Source organism: Lissotriton helveticus, chromosome 6 (genome assembly GCF_964261635.1).
Source record: "Lissotriton helveticus chromosome 6, aLisHel1.1, whole genome shotgun sequence".
NCBI classification, from domain to species: Eukaryota; Metazoa; Chordata; class Amphibia; order Caudata; family Salamandridae; genus Lissotriton; species Lissotriton helveticus.
The window spans coordinates 1,422,197,219-1,422,221,863 of NC_136067.1; the positions used below are offsets into that span (position 1 = coordinate 1,422,197,219).

General features: G+C 48.8%; 1 protein-coding gene across 3 annotated transcripts in view; it reads right to left on the minus strand.

Annotated features, from left to right (window-relative positions):
- MED23 (mediator complex subunit 23) overlaps positions 1-24,645 on the minus strand; it is a 684,519-nt gene that overhangs the window by 168,473 nt on the left and 491,401 nt on the right. For all 3 annotated transcript variants that reach the window (XM_078649215.1, XM_078649213.1, XM_078649212.1), the window contains one exon: positions 12,689-12,869. In XM_078649215.1, the coding sequence (XP_078505341.1) occupies positions 12,689-12,869 (181 nt within the window). The remainder of the gene's footprint in view (positions 1-12,688; positions 12,870-24,645) is intronic.

Consider the following 24,645-nt stretch of genomic DNA (forward strand, 5'->3'; position numbering starts at 1 on the left):
GCAAAATCCCCCCGCCCGCCCGATAGTATCAGGGTGCGGCTCGATATTGGAACCTCTATGCCGTTACATTGATTTTTTTCTTGAAACCTTTAGCTGAAGCAACAGAAACATATCTACGTGATACGACCCACACTATCAACATCATGGACGGACGTCCCTTTAATCCTGATGTGGAACTCTTGGCCACGTGCGACATTGTATCACTCTACACAAGTATCCTCCAAGAAGAAGCTCTACCGGTGGTTGCTATGGCTCTGGACCAACGTGAAGCTCCGACACGTGTTCCCACCTCGTTCATTATCTTGCTACTTAAGATTGCAATGATGAGGAACTTTTTTGTATTTCAGAATTGCTTCTATCTACAAACCAAGGGAGTAGCGATGGGGGCAGCCTTTGCCCCTGACCTGGCAATAATCTTTATGTCAACTTTTGAAAACACCTTCATTTTGAATGACTCCAACCCTTTCAGGTCGAATATACAACTATGGATGCGTTATATCGATGACATTCTCTTGATATGGGCAGGAACGGAATCAGAAATAGTGGAGTTCCACACATGGTTGAATATGAGATCTCAAGATATCCAATTTACCATTCAATCCAACAAAAACAAGATAGACTTTTTAGATCTTTCCATCATCGCCGAGAATGAAGTGCTCCACACGACTCTTTTTAGGAAACCGGCAGAGCGTAACTCATTGCTCCAATACTCCAGCCACCATCCAAGGGGCCTTAGGGACAATCTGCCCTTCGGCCAATTTCTTAGGATCCGCCACAATTGCAGCAAGAAAGATGATTACATGGATGAATCGGAGAACCTGATGGACCGCTTGATTGCACGTGGTTACCCCAAGCGTCTAATAAAAAAGGCAAGGAAGAGAGCGTGGTTTAGCCCCCGAGAATCCTTGTTGGAACCCAGTGAACGTGACAAGAATGAGAACCAACGCCTTATATGCGTAACCACTTTTTCCACCAGGAGCAATGACATAAAGAAAACCATAAACAAACATTAGACAATGGTATCAGAAGACCTGGGTAGTAACATTTTACCCATGCATTCCTTCAAAAAGGCCAAAAAAATTCGTGACCATGTGGTTTGTTCTTACTTGGAAACCCCGTCCTCACCCACTTTGAACTCGCTTTGGAATCTTCCACCAATTTTAGGCCACTACAAATGTGGAAGCTGCAAAGCCTGCTCTCAGGCTATCCAAACGAAGGAATTTCACTACAAACACCATCGAATCAGATTAAAATCACATACCAATTGCAACACAACGGACGTAGTATATTGCATAACCTGCCCGTGTGATCTGATTTATGTTGGACAAACTCAACAACGTGTAAAGATGCGTTTTTTGCAACACTGTAGCCGCATCAGGTGCAAAGTGATTGGTGCTCCAATGGTAGATCACTGCATGAAAGAAAATCACCCACCTGAAAGCCTCAAGTGGATTGTATTGGAACAAGTAACTCTTGGCCCTAGGGGTGGTAATATAGCTCCAATCCTAAATGTCAGGGAACTCAAATGGATAAACTTTTTTGATTCTGTAAACATTGGGCTTAATGAGCTCGAGAGTAGTTTTGCACAGCTAGCTAATTTGTAAATTGGTCTCTGTCAAACCTTTTCTGGCGACTGCCAATTCTGTTACACCAATGCCTTGAACCTCCCTGTGTTTTACTACCATGCTTGGCAGGTACACACACCTTGCGTTTAACGGTTGACATGACTGGGTGTCTTTAAGGTCATGTTCTTTAATGTGATGCCAATAGTACAAGTTTTTGAAATTTATATCGTAAATTATGATGACATGCTCGCTAAGGCTGTTACACTACCCTGCGAGGCTTGTGCTCAGCTTGATCAATATTAGCCGACGTTCTACTAATTGGGTACCCGCCGGGTTACTATTTTACTATTTAATATTTAGAATAGTCTATCCTTTTCCATCCTGAAGTCGCGGTTATCACAGGTTCCCTAGCAACATACACGCTTGACCATTTTGAGTCTTTCTACCCTCTCCATCAAATTCGGCCACGCCCTCTACTGTCCATTTCCTGGTTACGGGAGACGCTGGTTCGATCTCGTGCATTCACTGCCCCAGCCTGCACAACGTGTTTGTCCAGCTCTCCCTGGCTATCAATTGATTTGATAGGTGAGTGCCCTACGGCGCCGTGTGAAGCTCCTTTGGGTTCTTTTCCAAAAAACCCTAAAAAAACGGGGATACTTATCCTTCTTCCCATTCTAGGAGAATCGGGAAATCGGATCCATTCTCCAGCCCTTGCGGACCCTGAACCTCGTTACACAAGGTAAATCACTGGTGTATTTTTCAACCATGATGGCTCCGCCACAAATGGTATTTGTATTTTAACTTTCTTCATTCGGGCCCTCAGATCAAATCACGGCCGAATGAACAGGACCGCGTGGTCCGCAGCCCGCTCGGCAGTATGTCCGGCTTATAAGGTAATCACCAATAAGCCCCCCGCAGATGCCTGAATAATGATTTAATTTGGATTCTCATTTGCCTCTTTAGTTCTCTGTTTAGTATGTGTTTTAATCTGTCCAAGTGGGAAATCCCGCTATGGCTAATATAGGGATTTACATCGTAGACCCTAGACTCTTATTAATTCAATTCTTTCAGCCCACACTACCCCCCATCCTGACGAAGACCCGAACTGTAAGGGCTACTACCCCTACATGATACAGGGTCGAAACACAGACCACTTCCGCCTACCTTACCGGCTTCTACCCCCAGCAAGATTGATACAGCTGCCATAGAAGTCTGGTCATAGAAAAGTGTGACATGTGCTTATCGTTTGTGTGGCCCCGATTCTGGGGGATCACTTCAAAAATTGCATATATGAATATATGAATATTGGATTTATCTGTCACATAAATGAATACTATGTCCTTGCTATTTTTCACAGAATTCCCTCACAGCACTCCCCTTTCCCTTTCACTCTCTTCTTCCACTGTGGGCACAAACTTTATTAAAAAAGAGTGAATTTGTTTATGATACATATCTGATAACCAATGATAAGGTTTTTGGAGTACTTTGTAATAAAAACATCGTACCTTGGATTGTTCCTGCCTTGATTTCTGTTGAACACAGTTATTTTCCATTTCTCTCTAACTTTACCTTTCCCAGTCTGGGACCCCGCTGTTTATAATACTTAATTACCCAGGTCCCAGTGACTTATTTTGGGTTAAACCCTGTCTTCTATAACATGTTCTATTAACAGGGCTACCATGATCCTAAAATAAGCCGAAGTGACTACAGAAAAAAAGGCCAGAATCAGAAAAAGAACTTGCTTGGGTAACAGGAAAAAAACAGAACTCGAGCAGCTTTGTTTTTTTGCAGTTCGTTCCCAAGGGGAAGTCTGCCAGCCAAAAGGAAAGGTCTGCCAGCCACCCCCGGGCTGCACATGGAGTACCACAGTGCAGGAGAATCTAGAAAGCATATCAAAAGTTGGCAATGTGTCAATGTCTTGCAGCCAACTCAATGGGTCTACTTCAACGGAGGAGATACAATGGTGGTTGGTGCTTGTGTTTTTAGGTGCAGTGTGACTATGAAAGAGTCTATAGCCTCATTGCCTTTGCTGTAAAGTGGGACCTGGTAGAGTGCTTGCACTTCTTTTAGATCCATGTCATTCTCTTTTGCTGCAGCTGGTTCTCTGATTGCCTATCGTCCTTGGTCCAGTATGATGGGCAGCAGGGACAGGTATTGGTTCTTTTTCTTTGAGGGTAGCAGCGTTTCTAGGAGGAAACATAAATCCTCCTGTTCCTCTTTCTTCTGCACCCAAGTTTTCCTCCCCATTTTATTAAGAAGACAGTATATCACTATGTCATCCAGGCGCGATGGTTTGGATGGGTAGGAATGGATACCTTGCTCAAGGGAATCCACATAGAAAACCTACCACTGCTCGTTAGCTGCTCCTGCCTGGAAACATTTGTGCTCTATTTGTCCTCTTGTTCCTCTTTGTTTTCAAATAACTCCTCTTGTACCTCTTACTGGGACTCTGGCATGATAGAAGTCTCCAGCTCTATAGGTTCTATTTCGCAGGTCTTTCCCTCGATGGTTTGAGTGGGATTCGGAATGTCTTCAAAGAGTCGTGGAACTCCTCCTTTCTCCTCAGTTCAGCCTCCATCTTTGTCCTGAGTTGCAGTTTCTTCCAATTGATGTGGGCCTTTTGTTTGTCGTCTTGCATTGCTTGATCTTCTATTTGGCGTTAAACCCTCCTTTTTGCAGGATACTTTATCACACTCAACATCACCCTTATGAGTTGAGGCCGGTTCTGAGGGTTTGCCTCCAAAGTAACTTTTGATCTTGACCTGTGGGGCAGTTTTTGCCTTTACAGCCTTTTGAACACTGGTGTTTTGGGACTGAGTTCAACTTAGCATGCTTTGAGTCTGAAGGTTTCAGCTTGACTTGGTTACCTGGTGTTTCTTGCTGTCGCCCTATTTCGACATTCTCTCTGGCCTCTTTTCTCTGTTGATGACTTATTCGACGCTTGAGCCTTCTGCTTTTGCCAGTTTAATTGCTTTGGGGTTTTCTTTGTCGAATGAAAAGCCCAGATCTTTAGATGATTGGTTTGTGCTGGATTTGCACACTCCTTCAGCTCTGCAGTTCTCATTGTGCTTCCATACTTAATGATGGACAAAAGAATGAGCAGATGTAGACCACGACAAAGGGCTCTTGTGCGTACATACAGCAGACATCACACAAGGACAGAAATGGCAGCAAATGGTTAACTACGAGCACGATAAAATACAGAGAAAAGGAACTAATAGAGAGAATTCCTGGGCATTTCCTAGGAAGTGGGCATTTCCACTTCATTACTTCTCTCTGAATGTCAGGGCAGAATAACTTAGCTGTCGCTACCCAGTGGATCACGAATGGCATCTCCATCCGGAGGTGGTGCAAGGCCTCTTTCAAGAGTGAGGAGAGCGTTAGTTAGATTTGTTCCCCACTGCAGAGAAAGCGGGAAATGCCCTGATGTTCTACACATGCCCAGGGGTGCGGGGCCTCTTGATAAACCGTTCACGACCGCCACCCTGCCCTGTTTGTATCAGTACCACATGGCAATGGTGTTGTCCGTGAACACCTGTACCAGCCTTCCCTTGATTGAGTGGAGAAAGCTTTCAATGCCAACCAGATCACCCGGTGCTCCAAAAGATTGATGTGAAGCCCAGACTCTGCCAGAGACCAGAGTCCTTTGATCTTCACCTCTCCAACATAGCTGCCTCAGCCAAGGATTGAATCATGGAGCAAGGGAGAGAGCTGCTGACTCAGGAGCTGAGGATCCGGATTAGAGTCTTGGCGTCGACTCAACAACCAGTGATTCTGAGCAAATCGCTCAATCTCCCCGTGCCCTTGGACAGCACCTGGATACCCACATGGGTGATGAGCAGCGCTATATAAACCTAGAAATTAAGACATTTTACAGTCAGCTCGGGCTGGAGAAGGGAGAGAGACTGCCGCTGACCCAATCATGATTCACAGCCAACACTGCAGAACTTTTGGAGTTCTCATCGAGGTCTGGACTAGGATGGAAAGGTTTTCAGATGCTGTGCCCACTTCAATGTCAGGTCCCACTGCAGGGTCCTTATTTGCCAACGGTATTTGTCACTAGAAGTATTCAGGAGACCATGAGACCCAACAGCCTCAGAGTGTCACTGAAACCCAGGATAGAGGCTGAAACATCATTATCACACCCTGAATATCCTGGATGCGACGTTCAGCAAGATAGGCCCGATACTCCATTGTTTCCAGAGTGACCCGGATGAAAGAGAGCGTCAGAGAGGGAGTCAGGTGTCAATTTGGTACACTGATAGTGAACACTAGAAAATGCATGAGGTTCGCTGTAGTCCGGAGGTGGGGCAAGCCAGCCTTAAACAGCTAGTTAGCGGGGAAGGAGAAGACTGGAATCCCTGACCTACGTAAATGTGCTGAAACCACCGCCATCACCTTGGAGAACCCAAGAGGTGCTGGTGAGGTCAAAGGGGAGCCTGGCAAACTGAAAGTGCTCTTGGCCCACAGTGAACCGCATGTAGCACCATTGAGCGGGCAGGACAGGGATGTGGACGTATGCAACCTACAAGTCCAACACTACCATCCAGCCTACAGAGCAGACATGACCTGACCTAAATTAGCATCTTGAATTTGTTCTTTTCCAGGAAACAGCTGAGAAGGTGCAGGTCTAGGATAGGACAGAGGCCTCCATGCGTTTTGGGCACCAGAAAGTAGCAGGAATAGCAACCAAGACCTACGTCTGATGCTGGCACCCTCTCTATGGCCAAAAGAGCTGATAAATCCTACCAGAGCAGGGAGAGATGATCCTCTTTCAGCTGGGAGGAATGGTTGGGGGAGTCTCCAAAAGGGGGTGGAGTAGTCCCTCTGGACTATTTGTAAAACCCAGTCCAATGTTCTAGATTGACAATGAGGCAGATGATGGCAGATCTTGCCTCCCACTGGGTGCCTGTGCTGGAATAAGAGCAAACTAAAGGGGTTCGGAGGCTTCTGCTGCTGGGGGAGGTGGGGGTAGCCTGACCCAACCCCTGGCAGGTGGTCCCACATGGTCTGTGGGAACCGCAACCTGAAACAACAAGCCTGTTGGCCGTGGTGGCTGGGCAGTAAGGGACATGGTTGGTAGCCCCCACTGTAGAAACAGAAGGGGTGAAAGGCGGTTTGGAGTTGGCGAAGAGCCATGGATAGACCCAAGGACTTGGCCGTACTTCAACTGTCCCTAAAAGGCTCCATCACGGAGTCTGCCTTCTCACCAATGAGGCAAAATCCATCAAAGGTTATATTCATGATTAGAACATTGGAATGTTGGGAGCTCCATTGCAGACAATGGAGTGCTCCCTGCTTCTACGGGCCGGTAAAGGCCCGCTGAGCAACATTCCAATGTTCTACAAAGGCTTCTCGAAGCTCGAGGGGATTTATATCCCCTCGAGCTTCAAGAACCCTTTGTTTAATTTGTTGGAACATTCTGCCCTCTAGTGGCAGAATGTTCTAATAGCCTTACAGCCCTTCGTAGCAGGGCTATACCGGCTATTAAAGTCCCGCTGTTTCATTAAAGTCCCTCGCCTTCGGCTCGGGCCTTTAACGATTCAGTGGGCCTTTAATAGCCGGTATAGCCCGCTACGGCGGGCTATAAGGCTATAGTGAAGCTTGGTCACCTCCTGGGAAGCGAGTGGTTCTCAGCCAGGCGTGGCATCGCGGTGACATTGACGAATACATCAATTTGTCCAGCAAGCCAGTCATGTCAAGTCAATATCTGATTGTGAGCTTTGCTGCATCTCGCCCATCAGCAATAGCTAGGAGTTTATGGCTTGGGCCTCCACAGAGACCATGCAGCACTTGCCCAACTGAATCCCACACAATGTGAGTGTATAATCCAAAAATGGGCGAGGTTTTCACTGACCTCACTGCTAGGTTTGTGTAAAAGAACATTCTCTTAGCGAAGGTATCCATCCTTTTGGATTCATATTCGATGGAGTGCCAGGGAATGCCCCAGGATTGATCTAAAAAGTGGAAGCTTGTGGCACTTAGCTCTCTAGGGTAGGGTACTGAGGGAGGAAGTTGGGGTCCCCAGGAGCAGAGTGATGGGGGGCAATTGTCCTGTGCGCAGGAGCCCCTGTATAAGGAGTGGACCAGGCCCTAAAGAGGACATCTGTAAGGTCTTCATTGAATGGGAGAAAAAGTTCAGAACGGGCTATTCCCAGCTGAAGTACCTCGGTCATGACATGCGTCTTGACTGCCAATGTGAGCAACTGAATGTCCAACACATTAGCTACCCTCTGCAGCACCACTACGAATGAGGCACCCTCCTTTACCATGGTAAGGGGACAGACAAGGCCAGAGTCTGGTGAGGTGTCCAAAAATCAATCAAATCAATCAAGGATTTATAGAGCGCACTACATACCCGTGAGGGTCTCAAGGCGCTGGGGAGGGTGGCTGCAGCTAGCGGTCGAAGAGCCAGGTCTTGGTGTCTCCTGAAGGTCTGTGGGTCGTCGGTCTGCCGTAGGTGTAGAGGGAGGGCGTTCCAGGTCTTGGCAGCTAGGTGGGAGAAGGATCTTCCCCCGGAGGAAGTTCTGTGGATGCGTGGGACGGTGGCCAGTGAGATGTCGGTTGAGCGAAGTTCTCTGTTGGGTACGTAGAATGAAAGTCGGCTGTTGAGGTAGTCAGGGCCGGTGTTGTGGAGTGCTTTGTGTGCGTGGGTCAGGAGTTTGAAGGTGATTCTTTTGTTGACGGGGAGCCAGTGCAGGTCTCTCAGGTGGGGGATGATATGGTCTCGGCGGGGGACGTCGAGGACCAGGCGTGCCGAGGCGTTCTGGATTCTTTGAAGTCTGCTGATGAGCTTGGCCGGGGCTCCGGCGTAGAGGGCGTTGCCGTAGTCAAGTCTGCTGCTGATGAGGGCGTGGGTGACGGTTTTCCGTGTGCCTGTAGGGATCCATCTGAAGATCTTTCGGAGCATGCGGAGGGTGTAGAAGCAGGTTGAGGAGACTGCGTTGATTTGGTTGGCCATGGTGAGTTTCGAGTCGAGGATGACTCCCAGGTTGCGTGCGTGGTTGGTTGGTTGGTGTTGGGGTGGCGCCCAGGGAGGTGGGCCACCAGGAGTCGTCCCAGGCGGAGGGGTTGGGTCCGAGGAGGAGGATCTCTGTCTTGTCCGTGTTCAGTTTGAGCCGGCTGTCTTCCATCCAGTTGGCGACGGCCCTCATACCCCGGTGGAGGTTGGCTTTGGCGGTGAGGGGGTCTTTGGTGAGGGAGAGGATCAGCTGGGTGTCGTCGGCATACGAGATCAAGTTGAGGTCGTGGAGTCTGGCGATGCGTGCGAGTGGAGCCATGTAGATGTTGAAGAGTGTCGGGCTGAGGGATGATCCTTGCGGGACGCCGCAGATGGTCTTTGTGATTCCTGAGTGGAACGGGAGGAGGCGGACTCTTTGGGTTCTGTCGGAGAGGAAGGAGGTGATCCATTCCAGGGCCTTGTCGCTGATCCCTGCGTCATGGAGGCGTGTGCGTAGTGTGCGATGACAGACGGTGTCAAAGGCAGCGGAGAGGTCCAGGAGGATGAGGGCTGCTGTCTTGCCGTTGTCGAGTAGGACTCTGACGTCGTCTGTGGCGGCGATGAGGGCGGTCTCAGTGCTGTGATTCTTGCGGAAGCCTGACTGGGAGGGGTCGAGGATCTTGTTCTCTTCCAGGTACCGGGTGAGCTGGGTGTTGACGATCCTTTCGATGACCTTCGCCGGGAACGGGAGCAGGGAGATGGGCCAGAAGTTCTTGAGGTCGCTCAGGTCCGCCGATCTGTGTCAGTCCCAGGGTGGTGAGGTTTTCGATCCAGGTGGATGAGTTGCTGTCATTGTTGTTTTCCAGGTAGTAGTTCAGGTCGCCGAGGAGGATGTAGTTGGAGGAGGTCAGGGCATGCGTGCTGATAAAGTCGGCGATGGAGTTGCAGAATTGGGGACGGGGTCCAGGTGGTCTGTAGACGAGGGTGCCTCTTAGGGTGGTCTAGGGGTCCGTGTGAATTTGGAAGTGCAAGTGTTCAGCGGTGCTGAGGGTGTCTGTGGTGCTTGTGGAGATCCTGATGGTGCTCTTCTGGATGATTGCGATCCCCCCGCTGACTCCGTTGGCGCGGTCTCTGCGGGTGATTTTGTATCCGTCGGGGATGGCCACTGCGATGTCTGTGGGGGAGGCTTCGGTCATCCAGGTCTCGGTCAGGAAGGCGATGTCAGGTGATGTGGAGTCTGGCAGGTCCCTGAGCTCGACAGCGTGTTTGCGTGAGGAGCGGGTGTTGAGCAGGATGCAGCGGAGCTGGTTGAGTTCCGTCGTGGTCGGAGGTTCGGCGTCTTTGGTGGTCGCGGTCGGAGGTCCGGCGTCTTTGGTGGAGGAGAAGCAGCAGTTCCGGCAGGTGAAGGGGCCGTGGGTGCGCTTACGGGCGGCTTTGTGGCAGCTGGATGGTCGTCTGAGGTTGAGTGCGATGAGGGTGTTGGCATCGTACCGAGTGCGGGCTTCGTGAGAGGAGCGTGATCCAGGGGTCGTGACGCTGAGCGCAGTCCAGGCGCAGACGGGCTTGCCTTAGGCGCGGCCACCATAAGAGGAGGAGTGGGAGGGCGGCTCAGCTGGGAGGGGGTGGGGCAGGAGGGGAGAGCGAATCGGTGGCAGGGGGTCGTGGCCGCAGGGGAGGCAGCGGCGGGAAAACAGGGGCAAGCGCGGGGAGCGGGTGGGGTCCTGCAGAGGGCGGCGACAGCAGGGACGGCAAGGATCCGGGAACCTGAGTCGGCACACAGCGCAGGCAGGAGGCGGTGACAGCGGCGAGCTGCAGCAGGACTCACATGTGCCAGTTCCTTGTACCATTTGTCCTCTGTGTCATCAAGGGGATGGTGGTCACTCTCTCCAGGCCAGTCAAAGGAAAAAGGCACTGGCTCTGGGTCGGAAGGCATACTGCCAGTAGACGCCGGACGACACCCATCGGTTCCATGTCAAAGCTGGGTATGACCATGGGGCCTGTGCCACTGTGAGGTGTCAGCGGCACTGGGAGCGATGGCAGTGAAGCCGGCGGAGGAAGTTTGCGGGTGGCGCTGCTCCAGATCCAGCAATAAATCTAAGGAGCCCGACTGGCACAAAGGGTGGGCCTTCTGGCAAAGAACCAGAAAGGTATCTTCCCGTACCTGTGGAGCCCAAAGGCGCTCATAAGCTGTTAAACTACCGAATTATGAGGTGCATAGCCTCATAGTAAAATTTCTTGACTTGAGAATGGATTGATCCGGTCAGGAAAATTCAGGGAGGTGCATAGCAGACCCTGGCACTGACTCCACCACTAAACAAAGCCTATAGCGCCGAGTGACTCCGTGAGCGGTCCTGGGACCTTCTGCGTGACCAGGATCAACCGCGTCGCCTCAGCTTCTTCAAATTCATGGCACAGCAATCCTTGCAGGTCTTGCAGTCGTGTTCCTGCTCCAATCATCACAGGCAAAAAAATGAGGGTCTTTCACAGACATCTGTCTGTGACAAGCACCACGCGGTTTAAAGCCTGCTGGCTTTTTAAGGGACAATCAACACCCACCAGGAGATGAAAAAGCGGAAACGATAAGTTGAGGAAATAATTACTGGGGGTAGCTGTCTCCGAATCTACAGGGACTGGCATGTAAAGAAAAGAACTGAAGTCAGCATGCGGGCGTGGCATCTACATAGACACCACGTACGTCATTTCTGAATAACACCAACTACTGGCATGCAGGGGAACTGCTCAAAAACTTAGAATATTCCCCAGGCAATAGACTGGATCTCAAAGGAGAGGAACCTGAGTCTAGACGTCTCTATTAGATATTATACAGCTGCAGAAAAGGTTGTCATGCTTGTGTCATCAATTCCCATTCTTTGCCAGCTGGAATTAATTACAGGATTTGTATTTCAGAAATGCTGTGCTCTTTATGAAAGCTCTTGGCAGGTGTTCCTGCCTATAAGTACCAACGCAGTGAAGTCACACGCCCCACAGACCGTAAGTAAATAAGACTTTGGGTACAGTGTATGTCCAAGTTACTCACTAATTTCCAAAAAGCAATGCATTGCCATACCATTGACAGACAGCCTTCTGTACAAATGGAAAACAAACACACCAATAACATTCAAAGCAGAGTCATGCACCTGACAGACTCCCATATGTGTCTCCAGGACTCCAAATAGCACAGGAGTCAATGGCATAGTCATGTGCAGATTAAAACCTAGATCAATCAGTTCATTCCTAAGAAGCATGGAACAAGCTATGTAGCATAGCTGTTGAAAATTAATGATCTCACATCAAACGAAGGTCTAGCTCATCTACAAGGCTATGGAAATTCCTTACGTCACGGCAACTAGGAGATGAGAGCAAAGGTGTTTTTAATAATGCAACTGCTGCTCAATTCTGATCCCTTGCTGGTAAGCTAAGTGTGTCAGTTGTGCCTGCAGATGTGTTGGATAAGGAAAGAACTAGCTGTCACGGAGGACTATTAGTACACAACATGCCAAAAGAACTCATAGTGTCACTAACCTTTGTTGGTTCTGTGGCAATTACTAACAAGATAATTAACAAGCATGTTTGCTGGTATTTTGAGGTGTATTACCTTGGTATTAGGTAGTTCAGGTAGACAGAAGCAAGTGATCCTTTTTAGTCAGTCAGAACTGCGACCGGCCATGACATGTAAGGTATCTTTTGTGGATCATTTACAGGGCTCCACTGCTGATGTATTACGCTCTGATAAAGATAATTTCTAGGTCTCTGAACTAAGTTAAGGAGCCCACAGATAAAACAAAGTAATTCACAAATCATTCCTAGTATCTCCTTTTCATGTGTACATAAACTTCATTAAGAAGATATAGACTTTAACAATATTAATTAACCACAACATTTACAGTGTGGGGCTGTGTTTATTCGGGCTATGTCCGAGACAGGGATTGCCAAAAGGTATTCAAGTAAGTCCTTGTTCTGGTGAGGGTTATCCCCTCACAAAAAACAAGGGGCCCCTGAAAGAATAGAAAGGCTAGTTTAAATCAAATTCATAAGGCATATGGGTTCAGGTTTCTGTGTTTTTTTGTGATGTGACATGATAAATTTGTGAGAAGGATTACCTGAATCTTTCTAGGCCTGAACAACTGGGATTTCCTGTTGAGTGATGCACATTCATTATACCCATATCCCAGGTAATACTTACCAGACAAAGGATCAGTCTGTCAAGAGTCACAATGTTATACTTCCACACCATATCATTCAGAATCTCAATGCATTTATTAAGCTGCTGCCCTCCTGCTGATGTAGAAAACTCGTACACCAAGAAGTCAGCAAAAGTTCTGACATGAGCTACAAGAGCTCTGGCTCCAATTCTTTCAAGAACCCTGAAAAACAGAAGAGTGCATTTCAGCAGTGTTTGAATAAATAAAATAGTTACACAGAAACTGAAGAACGTTTAATAAAGTATTACTGACCAAGACAATTACATTTTTTAACAAACATATTCATACAATAGCACAGCAAACACTATCCATAATCATCTTACGAGACAAATAAATTAAGCTATCATGGAGGGGGGGATTACATTTCGATGCAGTTACATGTACTTCTCTTTGATATCAATCCAAAATGTGAAGGAACATTTCAGGGCTTGAACTATCGATAAATTGCAACCAGGCTAAAGGTTTATTAACTTGTTAAACCCATGACTTCTCCAACCGACCTGGGCATTTTAACTACTATAACGGTGTACATAATTTTAAGAATGTAATGCAGAACTGGGGGGAGATAATTAGCTACCCTTATGGCCATACCTGCATTGCATATCCTTTCGTTAAATATAATTAAGAAGAATTATATTGCTTATCCTTGAGCATCTGTTCATTGCATGTAAAGCTGTAGATTAATCTTGTGTTGGGCTCGGACTTTTGCAACTTGTTTTTCTTAAAGTCTTTAGAGTAAAAAGATCTTGGTGATTTCTACCTTGGTTGTGAATGCGCATGGGCACAGACTCCATTGTTAGACTGGTTTTCACACAGCTGGTTAGAGAGTAGGTATTGAGTAGTGAGTAGGATAGAACAGTGGCCATGCATGTAGAATACAGAATACTGATGGTTGAAGATATCTGTAGCAAACACTGGCTTCCGTGGAGAAGGGCGAGAGCATGTGAATCTGCAGGACTGCATGCAACAAACAGATGCTCATAGGGTAAGAGAAAACATTTGTAGCATGAGTGGCTGTAAATACAAATATTCAGCATTGACTGTAAAGCAGTACTCCCCTAAGTGGCGGCTTGCCAGTCGATGGTGCCGAGGTCTGAAACAGAGTTCTAAAGACAGTGTGACCCACTCTAACTTTCTGCTTTGGAAGGTCATCCACACAATAATGATTTGTGAAGATGTCAAGTGGCAGATTTGTAGATATCAGCTAGGATATGTTTCCAAGAATAAAACATAGTGGCATCATGCATGTGGATGAAATGCGGCCTCAGGTGAGCAAGTAGGGTCCTTTTGGCTTTGAGGTAACAGGTCTGGATGCATTTAACAATCCATTTGGCAATACCTGCCTTCAATATGGATGGGCTTTATGAGGATGAGCAAAAGGCAACACAAAGCTCTTGTGTTTTACAGAAATATGTGGTCCTGTTTATATAATACACAAGAGTATGCTTGACATCAAGTGTGTGAAGTGCTCTTTCAGCTACTGAGTCAGGTAGTGGAAAAAAGAATGGCTCAATTACTTGGTTAAAGTGAAATGGGGAAAAAAAACCTATGGCAGGAACTTAGGGTTGGTCCTAAGAACTACCCTGTCATTATGGACCTGGAAGAAAGGTTTTTTTAAGTGCAGGGGCCTGTAGCTCACTAATATGCTAAGGGATGTTATGGCTACCAGAAAAACGACTTTCCAGGAGAACTAGGGCAAGAATGAAGTGATTCGAAAAAGAGCTCCCATGTGTCTAGTGATGACAATATTGAGATGCCAGACTGGGCCAGGTGGAACCCTAGGTGGGATGACACATTTAAGGCCCTCAAAAAAGGCTTTAACAACAATGATTTTGAAGAGTGAGGAGTGCTTCCTATTCTCTATGTATGCAGCAACAGCAGCTATGTGCAGTAAACTAGAGGTGTAGGCTAAGCATCACTTTTGCAGATATAGAAGGTAGCAAATTATGTCTTGTACTGTAGATGTGCGAGGGTGTATGTGTTTCTCATATTTTTTTTTTTTCACAACCAAGTTTATTAAGCAAATGATCATCACAAATGTGGCATCTCCACACATCAAGAACACCACAACAAAATCAATATAGCAATTACACAGGCAGCAAATAATAAAACAGATTCAGAATAGGCTTAGTATAGAAATTCCCCAACACCCTACCCTAACCCCCAACGCCACCCCCCCCCCCATTCTAAGAACCCCCCCCCCCAACCCCCCCACCACACGTGTATATATAGCAACAGGGAAGAGAAATATGTGGGTGTAATTCCACCAGGGCGTTATCGCTGCGGGCCAAGATTGTCACTGCGATCAAATGTCCTCCTCCTGCTCCGCCGGGGGGTCCAAGGACAGACCACGATAGTCGGCCCAACGCTTCCAAATTTTGTAGTGTTTGCGCAGGCACCCCCTCGCCTCAAAGATCGGCCTCTCCAGACCCATGAAATAATCCAGCCCAGCCTTCCACGCAGACAAGGGGGGAGCCCTCACTGACTTCCACGCTCGGGCCAGGTCCCGCTTAGCCACCACCAGCCCCAATAGCAACAAGTGGCGCTTATATACATTACCACCAATCCCTTCCATGATATGCAAGAGGCCCAGCCGGTGGGTACGGGGAAGATCCCAGCCCAGGACCTCAGCCAGACAACTCCACACGCCCCTCCAGAACCCAGTCAATCGGCCACACGACCACACCGTATGCACCAGAGAGGCAGGCCCCACTCCACAACGCAGGCATTCCGAGGACGCAATCAACCCAGCCTTCCACAACCGCTCACGGGTATAATAGGCACGATGCAGATATTTGAATTGAATTAGCCGGAGCCGGATCGCAATGGCAGTTCCACGTGGGGATTCCAGTGCCTCCCTCCAGTCGTCTTCATCAAGGGGGCCCACGTCCACTTCCCACGCCTCCCGAAGGGAGTGTAGGGTGGAGGAGCAATGAATTACAAGTGTCTGGTAGATCCTAGAGACCTTCCTGTCCCCCAAGTCCCCCATAAATACCTTGGCCTCTACTGGACTAAATTCCGGCAGGGAGTCGAGACCGGCAATGCTCGGGGCGAGGGCATGCCGCAGCTGGAGGTAGCGGAAGAACTGGGACTGAGGCATTTGGAACTCTTTTTTTTTTTTTTTTTAAACCTTTATTAGGAACAAGAAACCATACAGTGGCACATACACAGATTGATTACAGTAGATGCAGGCATAATGGCAGGCACATAATAATGACGATAAGGAAATGGGAATGTGGGCAGCCTCCAAATCACACAATACATACTGCACTTGGTGGAACGGATCAGCATGAAACAAAGATGACGTTACGCAGCAGGAATACGTCACCCTGGAAAGGGAGCACAACACAACCAACGAGGCCCCTCGCATCACAGGGCAGAAAGCAGTACATTAACATATAATAACAAACCTCTGCCGATAGCAGGTGCCAGCAGTAGACATGAAAAGAGCACGACAGGGTGAGCAGTGGTAGACAGTGCCGCATCAGAGATTATGGGTAACAGTCATGACATGCCCATCTCACCCCACCAGAGCATACAATACATGGTCCATCAATGGGTAACCTGAAAAAGGAGTGCCGTAAAGTTAGCAAGGGTGAGACCTTCTATGGGAGCTCTCCCCGGCCAATGTCGTCAGAGTCCTCACTGTGGGCGGGTCTGGTCAGCCAGTAAACCTGCAGCGGGCTCCAGAAATCTTTAGGCCTGCACCGTACCGGCATCAAGTCAGCATATATATTATATTGGTCCTGACAATACACCATGTCGTCTAGCCAGTCCTTAAATTTCGGAGCCCTGCCTCTACCCCATCTACAGGCTATCCTGCGCTTGGCCAGTAGCAGGGCCACATCTGCAAATCTGCGATAGGGGGGTGGTACGTCCTTCGTGTACCCCAACACCATAATCAAGGGATCAAACGGGACAGCCCTGTTAGTCATGATTTCCAATGCCTCATGGACTTGTAGCCAGTAGGCATGAATCGCATCGCATTCCCAGGCCAAATGAAGAAAACCAGCTCCCTCCGCCCGACAGCGAGCACATTTATCATCGTCCGCCAGGCGAAATCTGAATTTCCTAACCGGAGTATAGTAAAACCTCTGCACAAATTTATAATGTATTATCTTCAATCTACAGCTAGATGAAATATTAGCAGTAACGCCACAGCAATATGTCCATTGTTCATCAGTGATATCTATACCCAACTCAAGAGCCCATTGTCCCCTCGCATTACTAGGCAGAGGGTCTCTCTGTGTCCTAATGGTGTTGTACAATTTAGAGACCATATGTCTACCATCAGACACTAGTAGTGCATGCAGTGGTAAGGCAACCCCGGGTTCGTTTGGAAATTGTGGGAGTATAGCCCGTAGACCCTGCCGAAGCCGCACATAATAGAAAACCTCCAGTGGGGAGGGTGACTCCCCCCGAAAGAATTGATCCTTCGTACGAAGAGTGCCTTAAAAAAAAAGGCATTTGGAACTCTGCACGGAGCTCTTCAAAGGATCTGAGGGTGGTGCCCGACACAACCTGGCCCAGCTGAGTAATCCCAAAGGCCTCCCAACCCTCAAACCCAGTCAGGGCCGCCAGCTCCGGGAGCAAACCATTGTGCCAAAGCGGCGTCTCAGCCGTCAGCCTGCCCCACCATCCCATGCGGCGCAATGACTGTCGCCACACCGCAAAGACCACTCCGGTGACCGATGGCAATGCACGGCGTAAGCGAGCGGAATAGAGAATCGTGTGGAGCGTGCGGTCACCCATGAGCAACCGTTCCAGGGCATAAGCCGGATCTCCTCTATCACCATACCACCATTCATTTAGGACCAGCAGATGGGAAGCCTGGTAGTAAGAGAGGAGGTCCGAGGTGGCCAGGCCACCACTGTATGTGGACAGAAAGCACGCCTTCAACGCCACTCTGGCCGCACCACCCCCCCCACAGGAAGCGGCCCAGCACTGAGTTAACCTGACGGAACCACTCCAGGGGAATGGGGTATGGGAAGTTCTGAATTTGGTACAGGAGCCGCGGAAGCGCGTGTTTCTCATATTTTAGCAGACAAACCATTTCTACTCAGCAACACAGCAGGTACTAAGTGTGTAGCAATGTTATTGAGCACCTCTGTTGTGACATTTGGAGCTGTTCTTCTGAAGGAGCCCTGCCCGTAACCTCGACCGCCCTGCTTTGGTAACTCTGTTGCCGTCGTAGATAGGACTGGGCTGGCTCTGGGGAAGAGGCCTTGGACCCACCCCTTGTTCTGCTATTTACTCCCCCTTTGCGGTATTGGTTAGGGTCATGTTGGAGTACAGCCTACATCTCTTCCCGTTGAGCCCGCTCTTAACGAAACAGGAGGCCTACCTAATTAGTGCTGTGTCAGTGTGTAGGTGATTCCAAACAGCTTCACAGAGGTACGAGGCATTTGTTAGCACTGGTGTCTACTATTCCTAGACATTTGTCGAAAAACCTTGGGGCCATGGAGACTCCAAAGGGCAACACTATGAAATGGTAGTGCTGATAACTTACCATGAAGCACAGGTTGCACTGATTAGCTGGATGGATTGAGATGTGTTAATGGGTGTCCTTAAGCTCTAGTGTGGCCATGAAGTAATCTTGCTGCAGCAGGGGGATGACAGCCTGTGGGGTCACCATATGGGAATGCTCAGACAGGATGAAACGGTTGAGAGGGCACTGGCCATGACCCCTTTTAGAAGGAGCACCCGAACCGCCTCTTGCAATAGGGCTAAGTGTTACTGGCTGACATTGTGTGTGTAGAGTGGTATGTATGGTGAGGTTGAAATGAGTTTGAGGCACTAGCCATTCTCGACGATAGATAGTAGCCACCAGTCTGAGGTGATCTTCCAGAAAGAAGGAAATCCCTGGTGTCACAGGGGATGCGGGCAAGTAATTTCTTGGAGGTGGCTGCTCCCTTGGAGGAAGCACCTCTGTTGTGACATTTGGAGCTGTTCCTCTGAAGGAGCCCTGCCCGTAACCTCGATCGCCCTGCATTGGTAACTCTGTTGCCGTCGTAGATAGGACTGGATTGGCTTTGGGGAAATGGCATTGGACCCACCCCTTGTTCTACTATTTCCTCCGCCTTTTTGTTATTGGTTAGGGTCATGTTGGAGTAGAGCCTAAATCTCTTCCCATTGAGCCCGCTTGTAATGAAACAGGAGGCCTACCTAATTAGTGCTGTTCCAGTGTGCAGTGGCCGAATCACTACCCTCTTGCCAGCAGTATTGATACACTTGCTTTCCTTATCAGGAGAGTGGGCATTGACTGTGGCCTGGGCTGCCGTTCTTTTGCCGGAGGTGGAAACGACCAGGGTGTCCAGTGGGATATGACCCCTGAGTTAGAGTGGATCTGAGGGTGCCAGCTTAAACTTCTTTACAATTCTGGGTATTACCTGGTCCCGGATTCATCGGCCTTGCTTTAGTGTCGACCAGAGACAGAGGGTGACATCGCACCTGAGAGTGGCCATGACTTATGCACAGGGTTCGACCCCTGATAGGGTGGTGCTCTGCTTCAAAGTGCAGCCGCTTATGTGTCTTAGAAGAGGTTTGAGAGTCGACTGTACTTGCGTGTTTCAACATGGTCTTCAGAGGGGACGTTTTCGGTTGCCTCTTCCTCTTCTTGAACTTCATCTTCCTCAGTCTCTGAGGAATCAGAAACTATGATCTTGGAACTGGGATGGTGGGCCTGAAGATCAGGTGACTCACGGGATTCTTTTTCTTGGATGCTGAGCAGGTCTGCATTGCCGAAGATGTCCGTTGTCTCCGACGATGAACGATACACTTTGTCGTGGACCCACCAACAGTCTCTCTGCTGCCAAAAGGTATTTTTCCTCCTGAAGGCAGAGGAAGAGTTCAGCAGGTCTCATTGTGCTCTGGAGAGAGGTACAGGTTACAGATGGTGTGGAGGTCGGCCCAAGGGTACTTTGGGTGGAACTGGGGGCATTTGTTGAAAGGTGCCTATTCTATTACCTTCTACGTGTCCTCATTCTCCGGCATAATTAAGGAGGATGAGTTGCCCCAAAAGGCGGGGAAAACCTTGTTATTCAAAGACGATGTCTGGGACGGGTCGAGTTGTGGAGTTCACAATACTGGTGCACATGAAATTGGAAAGATAACCTATGACTTTTAGGCACTTGACTGTTCCAGGGTAGCAAAAACAATCAGCAAAAAATATCCAAAGAGGTGGAGGAGTTAGAAAATAGGATTCTGTATGACATAGTAACACTCAATAACATTGCTACACACTTAGTACTTGTTAACACTGGTGCTATGGCAGCTATTATCCTATAGGGCTTAGTTCAGGTCTACTGGGGAATCTCTGAACGAACTTGTGTCTATCAATCTTAGCAGAGGCAAATTTAGGAACAAAAATGAAAGGCAAGGGATACAAATTTGGGGACTCTGGATGCAAATATGCTTTCTGGATACTCATCTGACTGAATAAAAAAGATTAAATAACAATAGTAGGCTAGCTCACAACAGTGTTCCAAGGGAACTATTTTTAAGGGCCGATTAATTGGGATCTACCAGCCAAAGGCAAGATTTCCAAGTCGTACCCACTTCAGTCACTTATGAGAGCCAAAGCCACAGGGCAATGATCTGTTAAGGGATAGGCTTCAAAGTGCCTTCATACTGTAACACATCCAGAACAACAAGGGCTATAAACGGTCCCAAAATCTGGATGATGTAGCTCCGCCAGCTGGACCAAGCCCTGCACTGCGTGTATGAATACCAACTGTTGCTTTCTGGGTCTAAAGAAAGGAGGATATAGGTACCCTGAAATTCAGGATGGGTTGTGGTAAATGAAGGTACACTCATCTTGTGAAGGATAAGTTACATGAGTGGATGCGCCTCTTGTTTCCTCCTTGGCAGATGGGATGCGACAAACTTGTGCCTCTATTGCAGCCGAAGCCCACTGAGAAGTCTTCGAGGAGATACTTACTGTCAGTAAGGTCATATGCAGGTCTTCCTTGCAACCAGGTAACTACTCAAACAGGTTGATTTTCCTTCTTTTTTAAGGTCACTGCAGCTACTGCAGAAACTAACTGCATGTTTTCCACGCAGAGGTTTCACTCCACACACACTGTCTTCTGTTCTTGCAATGGTGTTTAGGTTGCTTCAATATGTAGATTAAAAAATGAATTAGGGGTCCAATATTTATACTCCACCATTGGTTGTCAAGGCAGATTCCATAGCAAAGAGGGTTTGCAAAATGTTAAAGTTTTTTTTCTGGTCCTCCTTATGATGGACAAACATACTGTCACTCTTGCTGGCCAGATCTTTCACACTACTGGGTCTAGGGTCTCTACTCACATCGATTCAGACTTCTCAAGGTGTCTTCTGTAACGGAGATGGCTACAATACAGGAAATGGGTGATAGGTGAGTTTCACCTAGGCAGGGTTGAAAGCTAATAGCCATGAAGGGCACAGATCTGAAAGTGGTATGTAAATGCAGGGGCGCTGAAACCCCATGACACAACAAAAACTGTTCGCTGCCACCATCACATCTCAGCCCACTAGGAAAAGTTGTTTGGAGCAAGGGACTAGTATTAGTTCAGGGTCAACTCAAAGGGAGGGGGGGGGGTTGAAAAAAGAAAACAAGTTACTTACCTGTAACTTTGGTTCCCCAGTATTGGTAACTTTCATAGATTCCCATGCTTTGTATCATTCCCCGTCGTCGGAATGGGAGCCTCGGTAGTATAAAAACCATAGAAACAAAAGAGAAACTTAGGCCTAGGCCTCATCTCATTTTGTATCCTATCACCCTCTTTTTGTAAAAAGAGACCAAACTTTTGCCAGGACCAATCAGAGCAGCCTCACCCTCTGGAACCTTCCTGTGTAAGGATGGAGACCTTGACGTTGACACCACAGGCAGAATCTTTTCCATTTCGCCTTGTAAGTCTTATTGGTACTTGGTGCTCGGGCATGAGCCAGGACCTCCCGGCATTCCTGAGAGAGCATTAGATGACTGAACTCTCTGTGTTCAGGAGCCACGCTGTCAAGTGGAGTGATGTCGGATCCGGATGGTAAACCTGCCCCTGAATTCTGGACAACAGGGACGGAATGGGTTGGAAGTGGATCGGAGGAGCTCGGGAGAGCCTCAGAAGCTCGGTGTACCAGAATTGTCTGGGCCATGCTGGAGCAATTAGAATCATTTTGCAGGGCTCCACCTTCAATTTCCTGAGGACTCGAGGAATGAGGGGAATTGGAGGAAAAGCGTAAAAGAATGCGCTGTACCAAGCCATCGAAAGAGCGTTCCCCAGGGACCCCTGATGGTGAACTTTGCTTGCGTAGAACCGGCATTTGGCGTTCTCCGGTGAAGCAAAGAGGTCGATGGTTGGTGTCCCCCAGACTGAGAACACCCTGTCCAGAATGGTTTGATTCAACTCCCACTCGTGAGTCACCTCCGTCTGTCGACTCAAGGCATCCGCCTTGACATTGAGAGTTCCCGCCAGGTGTTCGGCTTTCAGAGTGATGTTGTTCAGAATCGCAAAATCCCAAATCCGCTGAGCTTCTGCGGACAGAGTCAGCGATTTGGTGCCTCCTTGTTTGTTGACGTAGTGCATGGCCGTAGTATTGTCCGTCCGGACCAGCACTGAATGGTTGCGAACTCTGGGCAGAAAAGCTTGCAAGGCCAACCGAATGGCCGTCAGTTCCAGGAAATTGATATGGCACTGGCGCTGTCCTGGACTCCAGTGGCCACTGACTTGAAGCTCTCGGAGAACTGCACCCCAGCCCTCCAGTGACGCGTCTGTGGTCAGTACCATGGGTGAAGGTGAACTCCTGAATGACAGACCCTGGGCGATATTGCTTTTTAGAAGCCACCATTTGCTCGCCTGTCTCATCGCTGCTGTCACCACCACCTTGTCGTTGAATGACCCCTCTGCCTGGCGCCATTGCTTGTCTAGCTCCTCCTGCAGAGGACACATTCGTAGCCTGCAATGTGGTACCAATGGTATGCAGGATGACATCGACCAGATAAGGGATTTGTATTGGCGGACAGACAGGAATTGTTTGCGGCAGAGTAGTCGAGCCGAAATCATCAACTTTTGTTGTCGTTCCTCCGAGGGACGAGCTGTACATTGCGTGGTGTCCAACACGGATCCCAGGAATCTGGCCGTTCTGGAGGGCAGCAGGACTGACTTGCGTTCGTTCAGGTGAAGGCCCAGGCAACGGAACAAATGGATGCAAGTTGCCACTGCATGAGAAGTGTCCTCGAAAGATGGTGCCTTGACGAGCCAGTCGTCTAAGTAAGGAAAAACTTCTAAAGATTGTTTCCGAAGAAAGGCTGCAACCGGCGCCAACACCTTGGTGAACACTCTTGGTGCCGACCGAAGGCCGAACGGAAGCACCTTAAATTGAAAATGGCTCTTTCCCACTGTGAAGCGTAGGTATTGTCTGTGAGCTGGATGTATCGGAATATGGAAATACGCGTCTTCTAAATCCAGAGACGCCAAGTAGTCGCCTGGATTCAAGAGAGGAAGAATTTCCTGGAGAGTGACCATCCTGAAGGAGAGCTTGATGAGATAGGTGTTGAGCTCCCGCAGGTCTAGGATGGGGCGCCAAGTGTCTATCGTCTTCCGCACGAGGAAGAACCTTGAATAGAAACCCCGGCCCCTCTGGGACAGAGGCACCGGTTCTATCGCTCCCTTGAGGAACAGTTGATGGGCTTCGAGGTGGAGTTGTCCCAAATGTCCCCTGCGGATGGTGCCCGGAGCTCTTGTCGGAGGAAGGTCTTGGAACTCCAACACATGGCCACTCTCTACAATTTTGAGGACCCATAGGTCCGATGTTATTGATCTCCAGTTCTCCAGACACAGAGAAATCCTGCCCCCCACTGATGTGACTGGGAGGGAAGGAACAGTAGGTAGAGCCGGAAAGCCGCTATTGACGCTTGGTGTTGTCACGTCCCTGCCGGGTCTGACGGCCCGCGGCTGATGGCGAGAGAAAGACGCCGATTGTCCCTGGCGCTGATTGGAGGACTGGGGCTTATAGGACTGAGAAGGCTGAGAGGAATATCTCTGTTGGTTCCCTCTGTATGATGTAAATCCTCTGCCTCGTGCGCCCCTAAAGGGAACTTTCCGGTAGGTGAGGGACCCTAAGGCCTTTGCAGTGTCCGTGTCCTTATTGATATTCTGCAGAGCATCGTCCACGTGCTTGCCAAACAGCATGTCCCCATCGAATGGTAGATCCAGGATCCTATTCTGGACCTCCTGGCGAAACCAGGTGGCTCTCAACCAGCCCTGGCGTCGTAGTACTGCCGAGCAAGCCAAGGCTCGAAATGCCGTGGAAGCAATGTCCATTGCACAGTGTATAACCTCAGCAGAAGACTTTTCCCCCTCTATAAGCACCTTCTTGGCTTCCTCCTTTGTGGGTTCTGGTAACTGCTCCACGAAGGGTTCCATGTCGCACCACATCTGTCGGTCGTATCGGCCGAGGATGGCAAGAGCATTGGACGCTCTAACAAGCAAGCTGGCCATTGAGGAAAACCGCTTCCCCACGTTATCTAGGCGTCGACCGTCCTTATCCGGTGGTGTGGTCAAAGGTGTGGACGGGTTCTTGGACTTGCTTTGAGCCGCCTGAGAGATGACTGAATCAGGCTTCGGCTGACCAAGAAGGCAAGCAGGACTGCCGTCCGGAGCCTTATACTTCTTTTCCAGCCGCGGGAGGACTGGAATCACCGTGGCCGGATTCTGCATAATTTTCATCCCTCCCTCCCATACATGTTCAATGATGGGAATAGACTTGACCGATCTCCGGTGTTGTTCCTTAAAGTCATAAAGGAAACATTCCGATTCTTCTCTCGAAATCAGCAATCCAAATCTTTTAGCTGCCCTTTCCATCAGGTGATGAAAACCCCCTATATCCACAGGAGGGGAGATGGACGTGTCACGACCAGCAGCGTCCGGATCTTGTGGCCCACTGTCTCCGTGATCCAAAT